General features: G+C 42.6%; 2 protein-coding genes across 2 annotated transcripts in view; one reads left to right on the forward strand and one right to left on the reverse strand.

Moving 5' to 3' along the window:
• LOC146614213 (cadherin-12-like) overlaps nucleotides 1-5,388 on the forward strand; it is a 31,760-nt gene extending 26,372 nt beyond the window's left edge. Inside the window, exons 11-12 of the mRNA XM_085378776.1 lie at nucleotides 2,761-3,012; nucleotides 4,796-5,388. Of these exons, the coding sequence (XP_085234902.1) occupies nucleotides 2,761-3,012; nucleotides 4,796-5,388 (845 nt within the window). The remainder of the gene's footprint in view (nucleotides 1-2,760; nucleotides 3,013-4,795) is intronic.
• Nucleotides 5,389-5,823: 435 nt separating this feature from the next.
• On the reverse strand, nucleotides 5,824-22,601 carry LOC146614214 (uncharacterized). Its single transcript, XM_085378634.1, has 8 exons — nucleotides 22,556-22,601; nucleotides 21,478-21,579; nucleotides 21,149-21,316; nucleotides 16,546-16,736; nucleotides 13,269-16,083; nucleotides 11,738-13,118; nucleotides 10,054-10,564; nucleotides 5,824-5,910 (listed from the first exon to the last, which is right to left on the reverse strand). The coding sequence occupies exons 1-8, from the start codon at nucleotides 22,599-22,601 to the stop codon at nucleotides 5,824-5,826; spliced, it is 5,301 nt and encodes a 1,766-aa protein (XP_085234760.1).
• Nucleotides 22,602-23,534: the final 933 nt, after the last annotated feature.

Consider the following 23,534-nt stretch of genomic DNA (forward strand, 5'->3'; position numbering starts at 1 on the left):
CGTTCCTGTGCATTTGGTCTTGAGCACTGTCTGCAATCCCACCATCAGGGAATACGGTACTAGACTCCACTACGATCTGCACGCGGGGGTAACACTCCGTCTCGGCTGTACGAGTTTGCTGCAGTAGATAACAGTCTGAGGCGGAGAGAAAGCTCACGCCATTCCTAGCAGGCTCAGAAGCAGACTGTACAGTCGACGTGTGAATCCCTTTCGCTGTCTCATGAACCTTTGCTCCATGTGGTGCGGCTATGGGAGCAACACTAGAAAAAGTCCTGGATTCTACAGGGTCAAGAACGTTGTCTGTGGTTTCGTTGTGTGGTTTTTCAAAACAGTTACACACAGTCCTTTCATTATCACAACACTGCTCTGACTGGCCCTCATTCGTAACTAGAGTTAGGTCAGTCACAGCATGGGTGTCTATGAAATCATGATTAATGGTAGAGCAGTCTTTGGCACCAGTTTCTTCATAGCTGGGCCCACAAAAGGGCAACCCAGTACACTCCACTATATCAGGTTCATGAGATGAAAAAGCACAGGAGGACAGAGAGAGCGCGGGCATAGTGGGCTGGGGAAACATGGAATGAAACAAGGAGGGGAGATGAGGGCTCACAGATACATAGAGGGGCACACAGGGGATAAAAGTCACAAGGGGAAGTCAAATAAGGAACAACACAACAGGACAACTTAGGAAACATGGCCTAAATAAGGAATGAAATACAAAAATACAAGAAACTAAGAATACTGGGCCCACATGGCCCAGGACCATGACACCTATCTCATGTAAATCGACCTCAGTTTCCCCACCGGTGGAGCTGCCAGGCTGCGATGCCTGGGTAGAAGGCAGAACGGCATTAACTTTGTCCTGCTTGTTTTCATCTCCAAGGATATCCATATTAACATCCTCTTCCTCATCTTAATTCTTTTTTTCCAGTTCAAGAGGTTTTCTCCTCTCTTCAACCAGATATTTAAAGTCAAGGGGCAGATTGAAGAGAGGAGTAAACTCCGCCTCCAGGTCCTTGACCATTTCCCCCTAGCAAGCAGTGGCTTTGCCGAATTTGCCACTGGGATTTTCCTACATCGATGGGAAAGGAAAGAATCGATTTTTGGGCCCACCACCACTCGCAAACACCACTCCCACTCCTGGAAAAGGAGGGACCCTGTGTCTGTGAAGTGATTGGTCTGTCTTGGACAGGCATGGTGGTAGTTGAGCTTCTGTGATTGTTCACGCCAGAGGGCACTTCCCCCTTAGTGAGATACCAGTGTGGTTTGGAACAAAACGCGTGTCAACCTAAATAACACTTTAATGTCTAAATATGTCTGTGAAGGTTCTCAGTCATCCAGGTCATCGTAGTCTAAGGAGCTTGGAAAAAAAAGCGTCTGGACTTCTTTGAGTTGCTTGAAGACGTTTCACCTCTCATCCAAGAAGCTTCTTCAGTTCCCTGAACATGTTCCCTCTAAGCCTGAAGGGAGAAAGAAGGAACACACACATGTAAAGGAAGCACTCAAAACATGTAGTTATCCTAACTGAGAGTTTATAAAGTCAGCAAAGAGGCACAGAAAAGAAGACCAGACACCAGCGAGGGAGAATAAGAAAGACAGACCCAACAACATTGTCATCCCCTATGTAGCCGGTGTATCAGAGAAACTCAGGAGTTTTCGCCAAGCACGACATCCCAGTGTACTTCAGACCCAGCAACACGCTCAGACAGAAACTGGTTCACCCGAAAGACAAAACTCCAAAACACAAACTTAACAATGTGGTGTATGCTGTACAGTGTAGCGAGGAATGCCCAGACCTCTACATCGGAGAGACCAAACAGGGTGGGGCCAGGTTTCACAATGAGCTCACCTGAAATCCTGCCTGATTGGGACCCACACCCATTTTCACACCTTAGCTCATGTGATCATCAGGGGGTCCTTTGTCCCTCTTTGGGGGGAAACTCCCACTGCGTTTTAAATCTGGGACTCTCCACCATTTGACTCTTAGAACTGAAGAAGTTTCTTTAATGTCTAAAAACAAAACTTGTGTTACAGAAATACAGTGTGTCAAATCATGGGCCCTGTGAATAATGGTGCATGAGACCACATTGAAACTGATGTTAAGGACAGTAGCCCCGTCTCACAGGAAAACATGCCTGTCCACCGTGTGCCTCTTCAAAGTGTGAAGTGGACACACATACAGAAGTTGCGTTACTTCAAATTATATTACCAACTTGTATAAAAGGCAAGAAGTTGGTAATGAGCAAAAAAACATATGAACTACATTCCAGAGTCTGTAATCACCAGAAGGATTAAAATTGACGGCTAATATGTATTTACATTAAAAATGTATGAATAATATCAGTTGTAATGCTGTCCTGTGATTATTTAATGTTGCCTTGAAATCACAAATCTCCATCTGCTGTTACTGCTGCGTACTGTTACTTATTGTAAATTCTGCATGTCGACCAGCATGCAGTATAACAGTATAACATTTTATCTACTGTCTGTATAAATGCTAAATGATACCAGAGGTCCCAGTTGTCCCTCTGGTCCCTCTTATGCTTTGCTTTTAGGACTAATTTAAGCCAAACTGCCAACTTACTTGTTTCATTTCAATGAAAGCAAGCCTGAGAGTGTTTATACCTGGCTTACATACCAATTATTACCTGACCAGTCCAATTATTAATTAGCAGTAATTATTATGTTACTATGCATGATGTTGTACATAGTTGTTGTATGTAATGTAATAATAACGCAGCATCCCTGTTGATCTTACAGACAACACTGCTGGGATTGTGACTCGACATTCAGCTTTCCAGCGGCGGCTGCAGGATGTCTACATCCTTCCTGTTGTAGTTGAGGACAGCGGTTACCCCGCTCAGAGCAGCACAGCTACCCTGACCATCAGAGTGTGTTCCTGTGAGACTGTGGGCTCACCTCTGACCTGCTCACCAGTGGCCATGTTCCTGCCCGCTGAGCTCAGTGCTCAAGCTTTGTTGGCTATTCTTCTGAGCATTGCTCTGCTGATTGGTAAGCTAGTCTCGCTATAATGTTGTGTCATGTATAAACACTCAAACTCTGGGGTTAGCACTGCAAACTGCAGTCTTATGTGCAGTGTGTTCTGACTGAATTTTACTTTTTGCACTGTTGACATTAGGTAGCCTAAAAATCTTTCTTAATGTTGTTTAATGAAGAAAATCATTCTTGGCACAACAGACCAGTTAATATTTTATTAACCTCCCACCAGGTCACAAGCAAATCAATTTATGTATTTATTTTTTGTTATAAACATTCTGTTTATATTGGACATACAGGTGAAAATACAATGTGCAAATTCCATATGAATATAAGGAGCTCTAAGGTTTTGAGCTTGATGATGACAAACTGATGCTGAACCTGAGCATATTACTCTGGTTCTCAGCCTGTTCAGGTAATCTGATGTTTTAAATTAGGGCTGATAATAAACCTGAAGTAGATAAATGAATAAATAAAGAACTTCATCACTTTTACTGCGTACACAGAACTGGATGGCTTTGAATACAATGTTGCTTTTACAAGACTGTTATTGAAAAGCAAAGAAACATTGTTTAGAAAACCTGCAGGATGTGGAAGAGTTTTGATGTAATGATGGATGGAGGGCTGCAGTGATCCATACGGGACACACAGCATGAAGGTGTGAGGGACCACACGACAGAGAGCAAGGGGCGACTCGAACAATATATACTTACCAGAATTCAATTCAATTCAATTTTATTTATATAGCGCCAAATCACAACAAAAGTCGCCTCAAGGCGCTTCATAGATACAGAGAAAAACCCAACAATCATATGACCCCGTATGAGCAGCACTTTGGCGACAGTGGGAAGAAAAAACTCCCTTTTAACAGGAAGAAACCTCCGACAGAACCAGACTCAGGGAAGACAGGATAAAGACATGCTGTGGAAGAGAGACAGAGGTTAATAACAGATATGATTCAATGCAGAGAGGTCTGTTAACACACAGTGAGTGAAGAAGAAACACCCAGTGCATCATGGGAATCCCCCAGCAGCCTACGTCTATTGCATCATAACTAAGGGAGGATTCAGGGTCACCTGGTCCAGCCCTAACTATATGCTTTAGCAAAAAGGAAAGTTTGAAGCCTAATCTTGAAAGTAGAGATAGTGTCTGTCTCCTGAATCCAAACTGGAAAGAATAACAACAAAAGATGCAAAGGGTGGGATACAGCTGGAAACTATAACATGATGAGACACGCAATAAACACACCACTAGTCTGAACAAGGAACCATGGTTAGTTTAACAGGAGGACCAGACAGGACAGCACAGAGAGACGGATGAGATCGGGGACACAAGAGAACAAATCAGGGAAAATGAGACACAAAGGCACAGAGGGACGATAACCACAGGAAACACCAGATCGAAGGTCCGTGAACAAACACAAGACTTACTTCACACACGAGACTAAAGGACAAAACACAGAGACCAAGATAAACAACAATAGGAGGCATGAATACAACAGGACACAAGCAATAAACTGAAACTAGATACAATACAGTAAACGACTCAATAAATGCAGAAAAATGACAAAACACTGGGTGGATGACCCCTTATGGTGCCTGTCTTGCCCATCCTGGTGTTTGAACCTCAGTGGGGTATACTGCATTGCAACACGTTCCTAAAGTATTGTCCAAACATTGATCTAAAATCCAGCAGATTTGATTGCACCATGTAATGTTTTATACATTTATATTTTTAAGGATCATGTATGTGTGGTCACCATGGTAACCAGTGCTTCTCTCTGTTTTCTGCCTTGCAGGTATGTCAGTGTTATACATGAGTCAGAGGCCCCAGAAAGTGAAAGACACGCTGATGAGATCAAAAGAAGACATCCGTGATAATGTCATTCACTATGACGACGAGGGAGGTGGCGAGGCTGACACTGACGCGTTTCACATGGGCACCTTGTGCAAAACAGACCACAGCAGCATCTCCAACAAGAAGAAAAATGGCTATGGCGACGGCATTCTGATGCATCTCAGCACCCACTGTGACAATGTCAGGTCACCTGACATCCATCTGCAAACAGCCAGCTTCATCGCCACCGGGAACAAGCCTCCACTCTTCTGCCGCGGCAGGGCGACCCAAGGCGATGCTGAATTGATCAGAGAGGTCATTGAACACCGACTGAAGGAGAGCCAGCAGGGGTATGCGGCCCTACCTGCTGATTCACTGGAAACCTACGCATACGAGGGGGATGGCTCAGAGGCGCGTTCTCTCTCATCCATAGAGGACTCTTTTGTACTTGACAGTTTAGGGGATTTTAGCTCACTTGGCGACTGGGGGCAGCCATTTAAAACACTGGCTAGCATCCTTGACAAGCAGCCACCGTCTCTCTTTAACGAGAGCTGAGAGGAAATTGAACTGAATATTAGTTCAGTTAGGCCAAATATTATTGAACATGTCACTTGTCAATGTATTTCTAAAGGTGCTGCTGACGTTTTCATACAAAAGGTGTCTTGAAGCTGTGATCTCAACAGAGGCTTGTTGTTACATTTCAGTAAGTAGTTTTTTTTCCCATGTCATTTTCTCATTATTACGTCTGTTTCTCTGCATGTGTGGACTGGATGGGTTGTTGCCGCAATCTGGTGGGAATTTCAAGTCAACGGCACCTTGAGAAATATATTTAGTTAAACAATTGGTGATGTGTGTGTATGTGTGCATAATATTCAACCATCCAGTTTCTTCCACTTATCTGGGGCCTCAGCCCCAGCAGAGAAGCCCAGACCTCCCTCTCTCCAGCAACTTCTTCTAGCGTGTCCAGGGGAACACCAGGGTGTTCCCAGATCAGCTGAGAACAATGATCTCTCCAGCGTTTCCTGGCTCTTCCCTGTGGGACATGCCTGCAAACCTCAATAAGGAGGCGTCAGATGCCTGAAATATACATTTTTAAACGTGACAGACACTAGAACGATGTAAGAATTGTCAGAATGATAAAACCAAACTTGTTCACGTCGGTAGTATTTATATGCTTCCACATCATCCAAGGGTCTGTCTTCTGTCTTCTCTCAAGTCTCAGCTTTCAAGCATTCTCCCAGTGGAACCTGGTTTGGTTCATCTTTGGATTCACCTTAGTTTGGACAAGCTGGCAAGTAGGTTGCAAAAGTGAATATAAGTAAACCTCTTAACTGGTCAGTAAGGACCCATACAGGTTTAGAGTGGGGTTTTGTTTTAGCTACTATAAAACGACCATTTGTGTTACTTTCAAGTGTCATACGTCAATGAGCAGTAATGTTTTTCCATTTAACAATGTTCCAGATTGGTGATTTATTTTATAAAAAGAGCTAAATGTTACTTTGAATCTAACTCCAGATGCATCTCAGTGGGTTAGTGCTAATGAGTTCATGTGTGTGACCTGTAAGCTAAAAATCCAGACTGGAAGGTAAATGTGTTATTAACTCATATTAATTTGTTTCATTGTTTTATGAAATGTTCAATCGTGCGCCTAAATAAAGTCAGAACCACAGCCACCAAAGCCACTTCTATGTGCTCATTATTATTTGAAAAATGTGATTTATTTACAAAACTACTGGTTTAAAATAACATAAAACAAAAATTGCAGTTAAAAATAACAGTTAATAACATGACAGCAAATGAGAGGGGCTATGATTGTGCTTGCCTTTCAAACACAAAGACAGGATTGTATTTTTTTTCCTGTGTTTTAGGTCCCTCACACCTTTCAAGAGCTACTAACATTAAATTGTATGTTTTATGAATGTTTTTAGGGAGTCTGCCCCTAAGTCACCAGACACTTTGTCAGAGCTTGCATCACTGAATTTTCCTTCTCCAGATTCAGAAGAGTTCCACCTCCTTTGTGGCCTATTGCTAATGACCTTTTCTTTGTCAAAGCCATCCATCCATCAGCTGCTGACCTCCCTTCAGAGAAAGACTGAACTCAGAGTGGTAAAGCTCAAAAAATCTTTATTTTACATTTCTGGAAATGGAGACGGAACACACATGCTCAGGTCTGAATTTTCTGCAGCTAAATCCATATATATATATATATATATATATATATATATATATATATATATATATATATATATTTCTGCACTACGTCACACCGACACACCGTTTACTTAGTTCCTCTTTTTTGTGTCTGGTTTCCTGTGCAGCTCTGCACTAAACTTCCCCTTTCTAAAGTCTGTTGCCAGATCGACCTGTCACCCTCTGACCTAGTTGTTTCTTATGCCTCTATTGCAAAGTACAAAAGACAATATAATCAGAAAATAAGCATTAAGAATATATATTTATATCGTAACATTACATAAAGTTTTCTGTACTTAATTTTAAAAGGGGGAAAGCCATTCAAATTCTGAAGTAAAAAAAGCTAAATGAACATTCTCCAAGTGTGGTGATTTCATATTTATTATCTGGGATTTTGAAAGACTTTTCTGCTTGGTTGCAAACCTGCCTAAATTCATATTAGTTATTACTTCCATTACAACAATTAATTTTGGTTCTTGTTGTCATCGTCCTGGGTCGGTGACCCAGCGCTTTAAGTTTATTATTATCATTTTCCAATTTATTATCATGATTATTATTGTTTGAGTTCTACGTGTTATATTCGGTCTGCCTCTGAGTCTGCGTCTGTATCTGTCTGTCTATGGCAGGGCTGCCCAATCCCAGTCCTCGAGAGCTACTATCCTGCAGCTTTTAGATGCATCCCTACTCCAACACAGCTGAATAAAATGGTTTGATTACCTCTTCAGCATGCCATCGTGTTTGGCAAAGGCCTGATAACAAGCCATTCATTTGATTCGGGTGTGTGGGAACAAGGATGCATCTAAAAGCTGCAGGACGGTAGCTCTCGAGGACCGGGATTGAGCACCCCTGGTCTATGGTGTCACCCCGTCTGTTTGTGAATCTGTCTGTTTAGTTCAATGTCTTGTCTGGTTCCATGTGTCTGAGTTTCCTGTTTTATTGTGAAGGTCTGTGTCGTATGTGAGTGTGCTCAGTTTACGTTTCCCCTGTCTCATCAGCTGTGATTTCTCCCAGGTGTGTTCCCCTCCTGTCTCTCATCCCTTGATTACTGCCATCTGTGTATTTAAGCCCTGTGTTTCTCTGTGTCAGTGTCGCGTTGTACCCTCAACTTGCTGTGTGTTTGTAATGTCCTGTCCTCCAGCACCTCGGTGTAGAGTTTTGTTTTTGTAAGTTTTATTTCGTGAATCATTCCTCCAGGAATAAAGCTGCGTTTTCAGCTTATTCCCATCTCCAAGAGTCCTGCAATTTTGGGTCCACCACTTCTGCTTGCCTGCCACACAGCCAACCATGACACTTGTGACATGATATGTACTACTATGTGATCGATAAGCATTTAGGAAGCTTATTTCCAATCTTACCAACCACTCCAAGCCATTTAGACTTTATAAAAAGAAACAAATAGTTAGTGCCTGTTAGAACCACTAAAGATCCGAGGACGACATTATAATTGAAACCTGATAACTAGAAACAGAGATTACATTTGTTTAAAAAGAATATATAATTCAACACATCCCCCTTCCTTTTCAATTATCAAAATTTGTATATCTATGAGGGAAATGTACTGGTAGTTAGAAAAGCCAGCGAAAAACATTAGCTTTCTTAATAATAAAATATTGTTGAATAGTGTGAAATATATCACTTCATTAAAGAAACTTTGAAATATCGTATAGGTACGGTAATTCATGTAGAAAAACAATTGGTTGCATTAATAGTTTTATTAGGGTGAAGAGAGTAAAAGTCTACATTCAGGGGACACCAGAGTATCTCATCTTAAATAACATATGGTTAATATTCTGTAATTTTATAAATGTTAAAAGTAGGGCCATGTGTTACCATCAATATGATGAAAATAGTGACAGTCGGGACAATCATAACATTATACAAAACAAATATACTGCCATAGCTTTCTTTATTCCCCTTGCCATCAATGGGATATTTCCAAAGCAAAAAAACAAATCCCGTCATACTGTCTGTTGAAAACTTTATCATGGTCGTAGTTGTAATCCTTAGGCTTTTTTTTCTGGTGTAATTACAGTTACTAGTTTAAGAAATGCTGTCATTGAATCACATATAACAAAAATCCCAAGTACATTTTTTCAAGACATTTGCATAATGAGTTTAATAAATAGATAAATATATTTGTGGGTAAATATTAAATAGATATTACACTTTTTAACTTAAATCCCAACTAAAAAAGAAAAGAAGAAGTAAACAGTAACATAAAAAAAAATCCTTTCACAGTTGTAGTGTTTTTATGGGGTTTCCATGATTTACCATTTAATAGATGGTAAAGACAAAGAGTGCGACTAATAGAGGGATTACATTCATTCTGACAGAAGATGCGTGACTTGTTGTTGTCGTGGATGATATAGCTGTTGAAGGCATTTTAGTGGTTGTTGTTGCAGCTGTTGTCATGGTTGGAGCAGCTGTTGGTGGTGGTGGAGCTGCAGTTATTGTTGTTGTGGCAGCAGTTGTTGTGGTTGGAGCAACTGTTGTTGTTGTTGCTGTTGTACCAGCAGTTGTAGTGGTTCGAGCAGTTGTTGTGGTTGTTGCCACGGTAGTTGTGATTGGAGCAGTTGTTGTTGTGGTTGAAGTAGCTGTTGTTGTTGTTGGAGCTGCAGCTGATGTTGTTGTTGTTGCCACTGTAGTTGTGATTGGAGCAACTGTTGTCGTGGTTGTTGCCACGGTAGTTGTGATTGGAGGAGTTGTTGTTGTGGTTGAAGTAGCTGTTGTTGCTGTTGTTGTTGGAGCTGCAGCTGATGTTGTTGTAGCAGCAGTTGTTGTGGTTGGAAAGGTTGTTGTTTGAGCAGCAGTTATAGTTGTTGGAACAACTGTTGTTGTGATTGGAGCAGCAGTTGTAGTGGTTGGAGCAGTTGTTGTTGTAGCAACTGTTGTTGTGGTTGGTGTCACAGTTGTTGTGGTTGGTGTCACAGTTGTTGTGGTTGGAGCTGCAGCTGATGTTGTTGTAGCATCAGTTGTAGTGGTTGGAGTAGCTGTTGTTGTTGGAGCTGCCGCTGATGTTGTTGTTGTTGCCACTGTAGTTGTGATTGGAGCAGCTGTTGTCGTGGTTGGTGCCACAGTAGTTGTGGTTGGAGTAGCTGTTGTTGTTGGAGCAGCCGCTGACGTTGTTGTTGTTGCCACTGTTGTTGTGGTTGGAGCAGCTGTTGTCGTGGTTGGTGGAACAGCTGTTGTCGTGGTTGGTGCCACAGCTGTTGTTGTGGTTGGACCAGCTGTTGTTGTTATGGTTGGAGCAGCTGCTGTTGTTGTTGGAGCAGCTGTGGTTGTGGTTGGTGCCACAGTTGTTGTGGTTGGAGCAGCTGTGTTTTTTGTTGTAGTAGCAGTTGTAGTGGTTGGAGCAACTGTTGTTATTGTTGTTGGAGCAGCAGTTGTTGTGGTTGTTGCCACGGTAGTTGTGATTGGAGGAGTTGTTGTTGTGGTTGAAGTAGCTGTTGTTGTTGTTGTTGTTGTTGTTGTTGTTGTTGGAGCTGCAGCTGATGTTGTTGTAGAAGCAGTCGTTGTGGTTGGACCAACTGTTGTTGTTGTGGTTGGAGAAGCTGTTGTTGTTGGAGCAGCAGCTGATGTTGTTGTAGCAGCAGTTGTTGTGGTTGGAAAGGTTGTTGTTTGAGCAGCAGTTATAGTTGTTGGAACAACTGTTGTTGTGATTGGAGCAGCAGTTGTAGTGGTTGGAGCAGTTGTTGTTGTAGCAACTGTTGTTGTGGTTGGTGTCACAGTTGTTGTGGTTGGTGTCACAGTTGTTGTGGCTGGAGCTGCAGCTGATGTTGTTGTAGCATCAGTTGTAGTGGTTGGAGTAGCTGTTGTTGTTGGAGCTGCCGCTGATGTTGTTGTTGTTGCCACTGTAGTTGTGATTGGAGCAGCTGTTGTCGTGGTTGGTGCCACAGTTGTTGTGGTTGGAGTAGCTGTTGTTGTTGGAGCTGCCGCTGACGTTGTTGTTGTTGCCACTGTTGTTGTGGTTGGAGCAGCTGTTGTCGTGGTTGGTGGAACAGCTGTTGTCGTGGTTGGTGCCGCAGCTGTTGTTGTGGTTGGAGCAGCTGTTGTTGTTGTGGTTGGAGCAGCTGCTGTTGTTGTTGTTGGAGCAGCTGCTGTTGTGGTTGGAGCAGCTGTGGTTGTGGTTGGTGCCACAGTTGTTGTGGTTGGAGCAGCTGTGGTTTTTGTTGTAGTAGCAGTTGTAGTGGTTGGAGCAACTGTTGTTATTGTTGTTGGAGCAGCAGTTGTTGTGGTTGTTGCTACGGTAGTTGTGATTGGAGCAGCTGTTGTTGTGGTTGTTGCCACAGTAGTTGTGATTGGAGGAGTTGTTGTTGTGGTTGAAGTAGCTGTTGTTGTTGTTGTTGTTGGAGCTGCAGCTGATGTTGTTGTGGAAGCAGTCGTTGTGGTTGGAACAACTGTTGTTATTGTGGTTGGAGAAGCTGTTGTTGTTGGAGCAGCAGCTGATGTTGTTGTAGCAGCAGTTGTTGTGGTTGGAACAGTTGTTGTTGTAGCAACTGTTGTTGTGGTTGGTGTCAGAGTTGTTGTGGCTGGAGCTGCAGCTGATGTTGTTGTAGCATCAGTTGTAGAGGTTGGAGTAGCTGTTGCTGTTGGAGTTGCTGCTGATGTTGTTGTTGTTGCCACTGTAGTTGTGATTGGAGCAGCTGTTGTTGTGGTTGGTGCCACAGTTGTTGTGGTTGGAGTAGCAGTTGTTGTGGCTGGAGCTGCAGCTGATGTTGTTGTAGCATCAGTTGTAGTGGTTGGAGTAGCTGTTGTTGTTGGAGTTGCCGCTGATGTTGTTGTTGTTGCCACTGTTGCTGTGGTTGGAGCAGCTGTTGTCGTGGTTGGTGGAGCAGCTGTTGTCGTGGTTGGTGCCACAGCTGTTGTTGTGGTTGGACCAGCTGTTGTTGTTATTGTTGGAGCAGCTGCTGTTGTTGTTGTTGGAGCAGCTGTTGTCGTGGTTGGTGCCACAGCTGTTGTTGTGGTTGGACCAGCTGTTGTTGTTATGGTTGGAGCAGCTGCTGTTGTTGTTGTTGGAGCAGCTGCTGTTGTGGTTGGAGCAGCTGTGGTTGTGGTTGGTGCCACAGTTGTTGTGGTTGGAGCAGCAGTGGTTGTGGTTGGAGCAGCTGTGGTTGTGGTTGGAGTTGCTGCTGTTGTAGTTGGAGCAACCGTTGTTGTTTTCTGAGCAGCTGTTGTTGTGGTTGTAACAGCAGTTGTTGTGGTTGGAGCAGCTGTTGTTGTGGTGGTTGAAGCAGCTGTTGTTGTTATGGTTGGAGCAGCTGCTGTTGTTGTTGTTGGAGCAGCTGCTGTTGTGGTTGGAGCAGCTGTGGTTGTGGTTGGTGCCACAGTTGTTGTGGTTGGAGCAGCTGTTGTTGTTGGAGCAGCAGTGGTTGTTGTTGTTGCAACTGGAGTTGTGGTTGGAGCAGCTGCTGTTGTGGTTGGAGCAGCTGCTGTTTTTGTAGCAGCTGTTGTTGTTGTTGGACCTGCAGTTGTTGTGGCTTGAGCAGCTATTGTTGTTGTTGGAGCATCAGTTGTAGTGGTTGGTGCCACAGTTGTTGTGGTTGGAGCAGCAGTGGTTGTGGTTGGAGCAGCTGTGGTTGTGGTTGGAGTTGCTGCTGTTGTAGTTGGAGCAACCGTTGTTGTTTTCTGAGCAGCTGTTGTTGTGGTTGTAACAGCAGTTGTTGTGGTTGGAGCAGCTGTTGTTGTTGTTGGAGCAGCTGTTGTTGTTGTTGGACCTGCAGTTGTTGTGGCTTGAGTAGCTGTTATTGTTGTTGGTGCCACAGTTGTTGTGGTTGGAGCAGCTGTTGTTGTTGTTGTTGCCATTGTAGTTGGAGAAGCTGTTGTTGTGGTTGGAGCAGCAGTAGTTGTGGTTGGAGCAGCAGTGGTTGTGGTTGGAGCAGCTGTGGTTGTGGTTGGAGTTGCTGCTGTTGTAGTTGGAGCAACCGTTGTTGTTTTCTGAGCAGCTGTTGTTGTGGTTGTAACAGCTGTTGTTGTGGTTGGAGCAGCTGTTGTTGTGGTGGTTGGAGCAGCTGTTGTTGTGGTGGGTGGAGAAGCTGTTGTTGTTGTTGGAGCAGCAGTGGTTGTGGTTGGAGGAGCAGTTGTTGTTGGATGAGCAGCTGTTGTGGTTGGTGCCACAGTTGTTGTGATTGTAGCAGCTGTTTTTGTTGTTGTTGTTGCCACTGGAGTTGTGGTTGGAACAGCTGTTGTTGTTGTTGGAGGAGCAGCTGTTGTTGTGGTTGGAGCAGGTGTCACTGTTGTTGGAGCACCAGTTGTAGTGGTTGTAGCAACTGTTGTTGTGGTTGCAGCAGCAGTTGTTGTGGTTGGACCAGCTGTGGTTGTGGTTGGAGCAGCTGCTGTTGTTGTTGGAGCAGCTGCTGTTGTTTTTGGAGCAGCTGTTGTTGTTGTTGGACCTGCAGTTGTTGTGGCTTGAGTAGCTGTTGTTGTTGTTGGAGCAGCTGTGGTTGTGGTTGGAGCCGCATTTGTTGTGGTTTGCACAGCTGTTGTTGTTGTTGGAGCAGCAGTTTTTGTTGTTGTATCAGCCGTTGTTGTGGTGGTTGGAGCAGCTGTGGTTGTGGTTGGAGAAGCTGTGGTCGTTGTTGGAGCAGCAGTTGTAGTGATTGGAGCAGCTGTGGTTGTTGTTGTAGCAGCCGTTGTTGTGGTTGTAGCAGCCGTTGTTGTGGTCGGAGCAGCTGTTGTTGTGGTTGGAGCAGCTGTGGTTGTCGTTGGAGCGGCAGTTGTTGTGGTTGGAGAAACTGTTGTTGTGGTTGCAGCAGCAGTTGCTGTGGTTGGAGCAGCTGTGGTTGTTGTTGGAGATGCAGTTGTAGTGGTTGGAGAAACTGTTGTTGTGGTTGCAGCAGCTGTTGTTGTTGTTAGAGCAGCAGTTGTAGTGGTTGGAGCAACTGTTGTTGTTGTTCGATCAGCAGTTGTTGTTGTTGGAGCAGCAGTTGTTGTGGTTGGAGTGGCTGTGGTTGTTGTTTGAGCAGCAGTTGTAGTGGTTGGAGCAACTGTTGTTGTTGTTGTTGGAGCAACTGTTGTTGGAGCAGCAGTTGTTGTTGTTGGAGCATTTGTTGTTGTGGTTGGTGCCACAGTTGTTGTGGTTTGCGCAGCTGTTGTTGTTGTTGGAGCAGCAGTTGTTGGAGCAGCTGTTGTTGTGGTGGTTGGAGCAGCATTTGTAGTGGTTGGTGCCACAGTTGTTGTGGTTTGTGCCAAAGTTGTTGTGGTTGGAGCAGCTGTTGTTGTGGTTGGAGCAGTTGTTGTTGTTGTTGGAGCAGCTGTTGTTGTGGTTGGAGCGGCATTTGTAGTGGTTGGAGCAGCTGTTGTAGTGGTTGGAGCAGCTGTTGTTGTTGTTGGAGCAGCAGTTGTAGTGGTTTGAGCAGCTGTTGTTGTTGTTGGAGCAGCTGTTGCTGTGGGTGGTGCCACAGTTGTTGTGGTTTGTGCCACAGTTGTTGTGGTTGGAGCAGCTGTTGTTGGAGCAGCTGTTGTTGTGGTTGGAGCAGCTGTTGTTGTTGGAGCAACTGTTGTTGTGGTTGGAGCAGCAGTTGTAGTGGTTGGAGCAGCTGTTGTTGTGGGTGGTGCCACAGTTGTTGTGGTTTGTGCCACAGTTGTTGTGGTTGGAGCAGCTGTTGTTGTTGGAGCAACTCTTGTTGTGGTTGGAGCAGCAGTTGTAGTGGTTTGAGCAGCTGATGTTGTTGTTGGAGCAGCTGTTGTTGTGGTTGGAGCAGCTGTTGTTGTGGTTGGAGCAGCTGTGGTTGTTGTTTGAGCAGCAGTTGTTGTTGGAGCAGCAGTTGTAGTGGTTGGAGCAGCTGTTGTTGTGGTTGGAGCAACTGTTGTTGTTGTTGGAGCAGCTGTTGTTGTGGTTGGAGCAGCTGTTGTTGTGGTTGGAGCAACTGTTGTTGTTGTTGGAGCAGCAGTTGTTGTGGTTTGAGCAGCTGTTGTTGTTTTTGGAGCAGCAGTTGTAGTGGTTGGAGCAACTGTTGTTGTGGTTTGAGATGCAGTTGTAGTGGTTGGAGCAGCTGGTGTTGTTGTTGGAGCAGCTGTTGTTGTGGTTGGAGCAACTGTTGTTGTGGTTGGAGCAGCAGTTGTAGTGGTTTGAGCAGCTGGTGTTGTTGTTGGCGCAGCTGTTGTTGTGGTTGGAGCAGCTGTGGCTGTTGTTTGAGCAGCAGTTGTTGTTGGAGCAGCAGTTGTAGTGGTTGGAGCAACTGTTGTTGTGGTTGGAGCAGTTGTTGTTGTGGTTGCAGCAGCTGTTGTTGTGGTTTGTGCCACAGTTGTTGTGGCTTGTTCCACAGTTGTTGTGGTTGGAGCAACTGTTGTTGTGGTTGAAGCAGTTGTTGTTGTTGTCGGAGCAGCAGTTGTTGTGGTTGGAGCAACTGTTGTTGTTGGAGCAGCAGTTGTTGTGGTTGGAGCAGCTGTTGTTGTGGTTTGAGCAGCTGTTGTTGTGGTTGGTGCCACAGTTGTTGTGGTTGGAGCGGCATTTGTAGTGGTTGGAGCAGCTGTTGTTGTGGTTGGAGCAGCTGTTGTTGTTGTTGCAGCAACTGTTGTTGTTTTTGGAGCAGCAGTTGTAGTGGTTTGAACAGCTGTTTCTGTTGTTGGAGCAGCTGTTGTTGTGGGTGGTTCCACAGTTGTTGTGGTTTGTGCCACAGTTGTTGTGGTTGGAGCAGCTGTTGTTGTTGGAGCAACTGTTGTTGTGGTTGGAGCAGCAGTTGTAGTGGTTGCAGCAGCTGTTGTTGTGGGTGGTGCCACAGTTGTTGTGGTTTGTGCCACAGTTGTTGTGGTTGGAGCAGCTGTTGTTGTTGGAGCAACTCTTGTTGTGGTTGGAGCAGCAGTTGTAGTGGTTTGAGCAGCTGATGTTGTTGTTGGAGCAGCTGTTGTTGTGGTTGGAGCAGCTGTTGTTGTGGTTGGAGCAGCTGTGGTTGTTGTTTGAGCAGCAGTTGTTGTTGGAGCAGCAGTTGTAGTGGTTGGAGCAGCTGTTGTTGTGGTTGGAGCAACTGTTGTTGTTGTTGGAGCAGCTGTTGTTGTGGTTGGAGCAGCTGTTGTTGTTGTTGGAGCAACTGTTGTTGTTGGAGCAGCAGTTGTAGTGGTTTGAGCAGCTGGTGTTGTTGTTTGAGCAGCAGTTGTTGTTTGAGCAGCAGTTGTTGTTGGAGCAGCAGTTGTAGTGGTTGGAGCAACTGTTGTTGTGGTTGGAGCAGCTGTTGTTGTTGGAGCAACTGTTGTTATGGTTGGAGCAGCTGTGGTTGTTGTTTGAGCAGCAGTTGTTGTTTGAGAAGCAGTTGTTGTTGGAGCAGCAGTTGTAGTGGTTGGAGCAACTGTTGTTGCGGTTGGAGCAGCTGTTGTTGTAGTTGCAGCAGCTGTTGTTGTGGGTGGTGCCACAGTTGTTGTGGTTTGTGCCACAGTTGTTGTGGTTGCAGCAGCTGTTGTTGTTGTTGGTGCCACAGTTGCTGTGGTTTGTGCCACAGTTGTTGTGGTTGGAGCAGCTGTTGTTGTTGGAGCAACTGTTGTTGTGGTTGGAGCAGCTGTTGTAGTGGTTGGAGCAACTGTTGTTGTTGCCACTGTAGTTGTAGTTGGGTTGGCTGTGGTTGTGGTTGGTGCTGCAGTGGTCAAGGGTGAATTACAGGTTGGTCCTGCTGTTATGGTACCAATGCTCTGCATGAACAGTAGAGATTTCAAGCTTGAGGGAGCTGCACACAGGTTCTTAGATGCACATCCGTAAGCTGGGAAAGTGTTGGTGCCGTCGGTCACTGCAGATGAAAAATTTTTATTGTCATGACATATCATATTTAAAGCATTAGTTAAGACATCTTAAAAATGAGTTTGCTGATATCCAGTATTAAATCCTCCCAATTCTTTTATTCTTTGGGCTTAAGGAAGGACAATACTTGGTGTATAAATGCTCAATCAACAATCCTTTATTCCATACAATTCAACACTTTATGAGCACAAACCATCCGGATGGGGAGACATGCATGCAGAGGGGCACAGCAAATCTCAAAATGGTGGAGCGTTACCCAAAGCTTTTATAGCCTCTGTTGACCCCCACCTAGTCGTAAAAAGCCTAAACTTACATACCCTCTAACTCTCAGTGACCCTGTGTTATGACCTTGGCTCCCTGTCTTTCTGACATAGAGAAAGGTGGGGGTAGAACTTCTGTGGAATGTGGTCTGTCTCCTCCACTATCAGAAAAAAAGGCCCTCTGCACACAATATTCTCTTCTTAACTCAGCAGTATGACATGCAGTGAAACAGTGTAAATCATTCACAGTAAATCAACAGTATAGGATAATATAGACATATCTAATAAATCTAATGATTTTCACAATTTCTTAATCCAGAGGTATAATGCAAATTAAAACTACATACTAATTATACTCTCTATAATATGGAGTAGGGTGTGGCTTACAGCAGTATAATGATTCACACAGTTCGATTATAGGGATAGGATAACATATGATAAAAAAATAATCTTACACCAGTAACATCCATTATTATGTTGGTTTAGTGCCTTTTGGTAAGTCATAAGTCATGGTAAATGGTAAAACAACTGATACATTTATTGTTGTCTTCTACTTTAATAAAGCCCCCAATTTAATTTTTCCACCAAGCCATATTTACTAGTTCAGACACACATTTACCTTTCCCTGCTCCAGTCTGTTGTCCCAAAAGGTTTTAAGAGGACCACCATCATCCCTGTTCCAAGGAAAACTAATGTGAGCTGCCTAAATAACTATCACCCAGTAGCACTCACATCCATTGTGTGAGTGTTTTGAGCGCATAGTTAAAGCTCACATCACACCTTTACTCCCTGCTTCACTCGATCCCCTCCAGTTTGCCTACAGGCCTAACAGATCTACAGACGACCCAATAGCAATTGCATTCCACACTGCCCTCTCGCACTTGGACCAGAAAAACACATATGTGCGGATGCTGTTCATAGACTATAGCTCTGCCTTCAACACCATCATACCCTCCAGACTCATCATGAAACTTCATGACCTGAACATCAGCTCCTCCCTGTGCAGCTGGATCCTGGACTTCCTGACAGACAGAGCTCAGGTGGTTGGGATCAGCAGCATCACCTAATCCACACTCACACTCAGCACAGGTGCCTCCCAGGGATGCGTGCTTAGCCCCCAGCTTACACCCTGTTCACCCACGACTGTACACCAACACACAGCTCCAACACCATCATCAAATTTGCAGACGAACCTCCTCCTCAACAACAACCAACGAACTCATAATAGACTTCAGAAGGAAAAAGGCGGAGACCCAACCACTATTCATTAATGGGGACTGTGTAGAAAGGGTGGCAAGCTTCCACTTCCTGGGAGTCAACATAGAGGAGAACCTTTCCTGGAGTGTGAACACCTCCGAGCTGCTGAGAAAGGCCCAACAGAGACTGTACTTCCAGAGAATTCTCAGGAGGAATAACATCACACAGAGACTGCTGGTGTCCTTCTACAGAGCCACCATTGAGAGTGTTCTAACTTACTGCATATGCATCTGGTACACTAGCTGCACAGTGGCTCAGAGGAAAGCACTCCAAGGGATCATTAACACCGCCCAAAAGATCACTGGCTGCCCTCTCCCCACACTGGAAGATCTGCACCCGCTGTCTTAAAAAAGCCCAAAACATCATAAAAGACACCTCACATCCTGGCCACTCCCTGTTTGAACTGTTGCCCCCAGGCAGACGGTACAGGGCAATCAGAGCAAGGACTAATAGACTCAAACAGCTTTTATCCAACTGCAATAACATGTCTGAATACTGCTACAAAAAAAATGTCCATCACGCCACTCTTGTATTAATCTATGCGCTGACTGAAGCATGTGTGTGGGAATGTATGTGAATGTTTGTTGATACTTCTTATTAGTACTTTAAGTATTCTATTTATTTTATTATTGAATTTTATTGTTTTATTTATATTTTGATATTGTTAGGGATGATGCATTGATTGGGAACCATTTTTAATTTCATTGTACCTGTGACCATGACAATAAAGTTTCTGATTCTGACCATTACACACTCCCTACAATTACTAGACTTTACACACTGCCACTTTATATCCTCACTGCATACTTTTTGCACAACTTTAAATACCAAACTGTAAATTCTGAACAACTGTCTCAAATTCTCTTAATATTAATACTTTAGTTTTTTGTTATTTGTTATCTTTATTATCATTATTATTATTATTGCTGTTGTTGTGGTTATTTTCTTTTTAAATATAACTGCAGACTTATATATGTTCATATAAAGCTGAGGAGCACGAGCCAAAGAATTTCACTATGGGTAAATGTGGCTACACTGTTTATATGTACATGACAATAAAACTTGAAACTCAGACAGCAGTTTTACAGTTAGCCTTTTTTGTGCTCTCTAACTGTTGTGCACAACACTGATAATGCATGAAGTTAATTTGATGTTCAGAATCTTTCATGTTGACATGTGAACTCTAACCAAAAAATGTATAAGAAGACAAACATGCCTGTGTAGTAGCCTGTGACAATCCAAACATGTACTCAGAGTATTATAATTAAAATGGTTTCCTTTTTTATGCACTAACACTCCTGTCACAGCAATTTATTAATAAATATATTCTGTTACATTTTATTTAGAGCTTCTAATTATTTTTCAGTCAAAAGAAAATCATGAAGCTACACTGTAGATCAACTGTAGAGTTGTGGGCATTGACCATCATTATTGGTTTGCAAATGGTTAGGGAAATGCTTTGTACCTATCTTCAATATCTTTCACATAAAGAGTAATCTAAAATCTGTTTGTGTTCTGTTTGCTGAAACTCAAAATCTCACTGCAGTGACCTGAGAACACCACTAAAGGGTGTAGTTGTTTGTTTAACATTTCTAATGCCACCGGTAAACATTTTTTAATCAGAGACAAGAACAGAGCCTGATTTTCAGTCAATTTTTATAGTGACTTTCACGTTTATGAAAACATGTAGTTACAATTTCAGAAGCCACTGATTTCCTTTTAGTGAATAGTGTTTGAAGGAAATTGCCGTCCCGGGTTTCCTCCGTGGCGTGAGCGATAAGCAGAGTTTTGTCCTTTCCTTCTAAGATTCCTAATTATTTAAAGTAACACTCAGGTATGCCGTTCAGCTGGGTTAGTTACAGCGCCGGGAGCAGCTTGGGAGAACAAGGAAACACAGACTGCTTCAGGTTGCCTTCCCAAATCAACTCAAAGGTTTATTTGATACACAGCAGTTTATATAGATGAAAAAAAAGGTTCGTGTGTCAGCTTTCCCAGTTCAAACCGGTACAGACTAAATAAGGAAACGTCTTCCTGCCTTGTGAGCAAAGAAGTATCCTGTGTGTAGTTTATCAGTTCAGCTATAATTTATGATCATCCCAGCAAAATACACTCCTAGACATAAAATACAGAGTTCTTTCATTAGTGAATTCTGAAACGAACCACCTAGCCTTTAACGAGCCTTTTCCAGGAGATAAAGAAAAAGGGAGGATGGGAGTAAGGAAGTGGTCTCATCTCTGTGGTGTTTTCGACCTTGGGGTACCAGCTTGTGAGTCCTACACATTAATTCTTGGGTCACAGAGAAAGAGAAAAACAACTAGTAGATGGGCCATATTGAGTAACAGTTTTCCTGTATAAAACAATATCCTGTAAATGCTTACCGTGGTATCAAAATATCATAACAGTGTTCCTACACTGGGTGATGGGAATACTTGTTAACTAATACATATATATAATTTCATGAACTAATTATCAAATCCTGACCTTCATCTTCAAAGATTTAAGGTACAAAATAAAATGTCTTACAAATACTGATGAAATGCTTCATAATGTTGCCACTGACTAATTTAAAAAAAAAAAAGAATAATATGTTTGTGAATTTATTTTAGGTATAAAAGCCAATTTAAAGATGATCTTTGTTAAAGTATACATGATGAAGACTCACTCGTTGATTGAAAGCATTGGTCCTCCAATCCCTGACACGGTAATGGAGTGTCGCACAGAGGGGTGGAACAAACGTTACATAGTCGGCCATTACTTGACTGAGGAGCAGGAGCTGTAAAAGAAAAGAGCATCATTTCATTTCAGAACTGAGAACATTTCAGCAAACATCAGAATATTGTTTCTTATTGTGTCTTTAATAAAACACTTATAGATTTGTACTTACCAGCCAGAGTTGCTGAGTTGCAGTTATCTGTGTTGCAGCACGTGGCAGATGCAAGAGCACTTTGAACACCCATGTTAACTGAAAATGTCTGAGAGCCCGTAACTGGACACAGGGAGGAAGATGCACATGCCTTGTAGATTTGTGTTGCCGTAGTTCCAGATGAAGTAGCTGCAAATTCAAAGTGTATTTTGTTAATGTTGATGGAAAGTACACATAATTTCAAAGTCATTGAAATTTACTGAAGTTTATCACATAAAATTTGATTTGATTTGATTTGATATACCTTTAGTCCCACAAGGGGAAATTTCATAATATGAAGAGAAGATTACCTAAAATAGTAGCTGTAACACACATGGTCTCTGAAGAACATGTAATTGGTAGTGTGCTTGAACACGTCTGATCTGTGCAGGTTTGACACTGAAGGGCTCCAGCTGCAATCAGGAGAGAAACAATAAAAGGATTGATGTTATAATGAAAGGTTTTAAAATATCCCAGTATAATTAAAGAATCTTTATCTCTTCGATTTCTTTACACTGTTACACAGATTGATGAAATGCAGTTAATCTCTTTAACATGTGTGTGCATAAATATTTTTAATAAAGTCGACATGAAACACTACATTAAAGTTAATTTAAGGTTAATCTATTAAGGATAATTTACACCATGGAGGCCTGCTCTAAAAACCTTCCAACATTTAACAGTTTGTGAAACTATATTTAAAATGTTATAATTTTTATGGCATGTGTAGAAAAGTGTGAGAAAAGTGTGAGAAAAGAATCTGACCACTAGATGCGATCACCAATATGAAATATTAAGGTGGACTTTAACTCCCAGTTATCTCTGGGTTAAACCTGTTTTCCCAATCACAACCAGTTCACGCGATAACAGGTTGTGACATCCACATCACAAACTGAACAAAGTGTTAAGCCATCCATCAAGATGTCCACACTGAAAGAAATGTTCACTTTCCAGTTTTGCTCAGCATGAAGTAGAACTTATCCACTCAGTGAAATGATTTGGCGAAAGTAAAAGATTTCCACATCAGTTTGCCAAACAGATTCAGAAACAGAATTTATAAACTAAAACAAAATGTATGGCATATCTTTCTCAGAGCCTCTTGGGTTTCTTTGTTTTTAATTGGCTGTATCACGCTCATTGATCTATTTTCTCTACATATATGCTGACAGATATCTGGTTTCCTGATAATGCTTTGAGAGAAAACTTAGTTATGTTTTTGGTGTGATGCTCATGTAGTTACCTAATCTTGTAAACTGCTTGGATGTTCTTGGAAAAGGACATTTAATATCTATATAAAATAAACTTTAAGGTTTTCTTTTTCTTTTATTGTAAAATTTAGACTTTAAATGTTTAAATTAAATCCTGAATGATAAGGAAAAGAGCAGTTACCTGTGCTGGAGAGTGCCCAAAGGACAATTAGAGCAGTCAGCTTCATTGTGATGAACAGGTCAGTTCTGCAGATTAGTTTCCTTGGACTGTGATACTAAATCTCAGGAGCACTCCTACACTTTATATACTGAACAGGTGAGCTCAGGATTGGGTTACATTAATGGTTACGTTATGAACTACATAATATATAATTATATGCTGAACAGACTGGGTGTGTTTACATTTTGTAAATTCCAAACATGCAGTTCGCTCTTTTGCAAAATCATGACGTAAGTACAGGTCCCACACCCTTTTAATCCAGCATCTAATACTGTCAAAACAAAAAAGGGTAAACAGTTACGTTCATTTCTAAAATTAAATGAATGACAATTGTCTCCTGTTGTGTGTCATTTAGGCTTGTCATCTGCATTTGAATTGTGTATGAATTTCAGGTTTATTTATTATTAATATAGATTTATTTATTTATTTATTTTATTTTTGTCTGACCCTAAACGCCTGTTTAAGGGGTTCTTATTTTCTTCAACCATTGATGAATAGTGTCATAGCAACAAACACTTTTCCCCACTTCTGTGTAATTTGTTAGAGTAAATGTAAATGTTACTAAGAAATGATCAGACAAAAGAGGGTTTTTAGGGAATGCTGCCACATGTTATGTTTCTATGGCATACATGAAAGGGTGAACAAGGATAAGACAAACTTCAAATCAATTAGAATTCTGTCTGGTTCTATGGTTGATTATGTTAGGATGCCTGGGTCGTTGACCCAGGGTTTTTGAGTTTACGATATTATTTATACTGTCTAGTTTTTGGTTTCTTTGAGTTCTGTCTTATGGCTTATGTCTCTGTCTTCTTTAGTTGCTCTGTCTCCCCTATCACCTGCATCCCCTTGTCTAGTTCGCGTCTATGTGTATCTTAAGTTCCTATATCCCCGTGTTCAGTCAGTGTTTGTGTCTGCCCTGTTCCCACGTCTCTGTTCCCTT

The sequence above is a fragment of the Diplotaxodon limnothrissa genome, linkage group LG18 (genome assembly GCF_057381915.1).
Source record: "Diplotaxodon limnothrissa isolate DT_005_m linkage group LG18, D_limnothrissa_male_GT1.1, whole genome shotgun sequence".
In the NCBI taxonomy this organism is placed as follows: Eukaryota; Metazoa; Chordata; class Actinopteri; order Cichliformes; family Cichlidae; genus Diplotaxodon; species Diplotaxodon limnothrissa.

Excerpts from the sequence above, each read along its gene's own strand:
- LOC146614214 (XM_085378634.1), bottom strand. The coding sequence starts at position 22,601 with ATGAAGCTGACTGCTCTAATTGTCCTTTGGGCACTCTCCAGCACAG. Across the intron at positions 21,580-22,555 it reads TTGGGCACTCTCCAGCACAG|CTGGAGCCCTTCAGTGTCAA; the intron begins GTAACTGCTCTT and ends TCCTGATTGCAG. Across the intron at positions 16,084-16,545 it reads ACCCAACTACAACTACAGTG|CAAACCACTACAACTGCTGC; the intron begins GCAACAACAACA and ends ACACCAGCTGCT.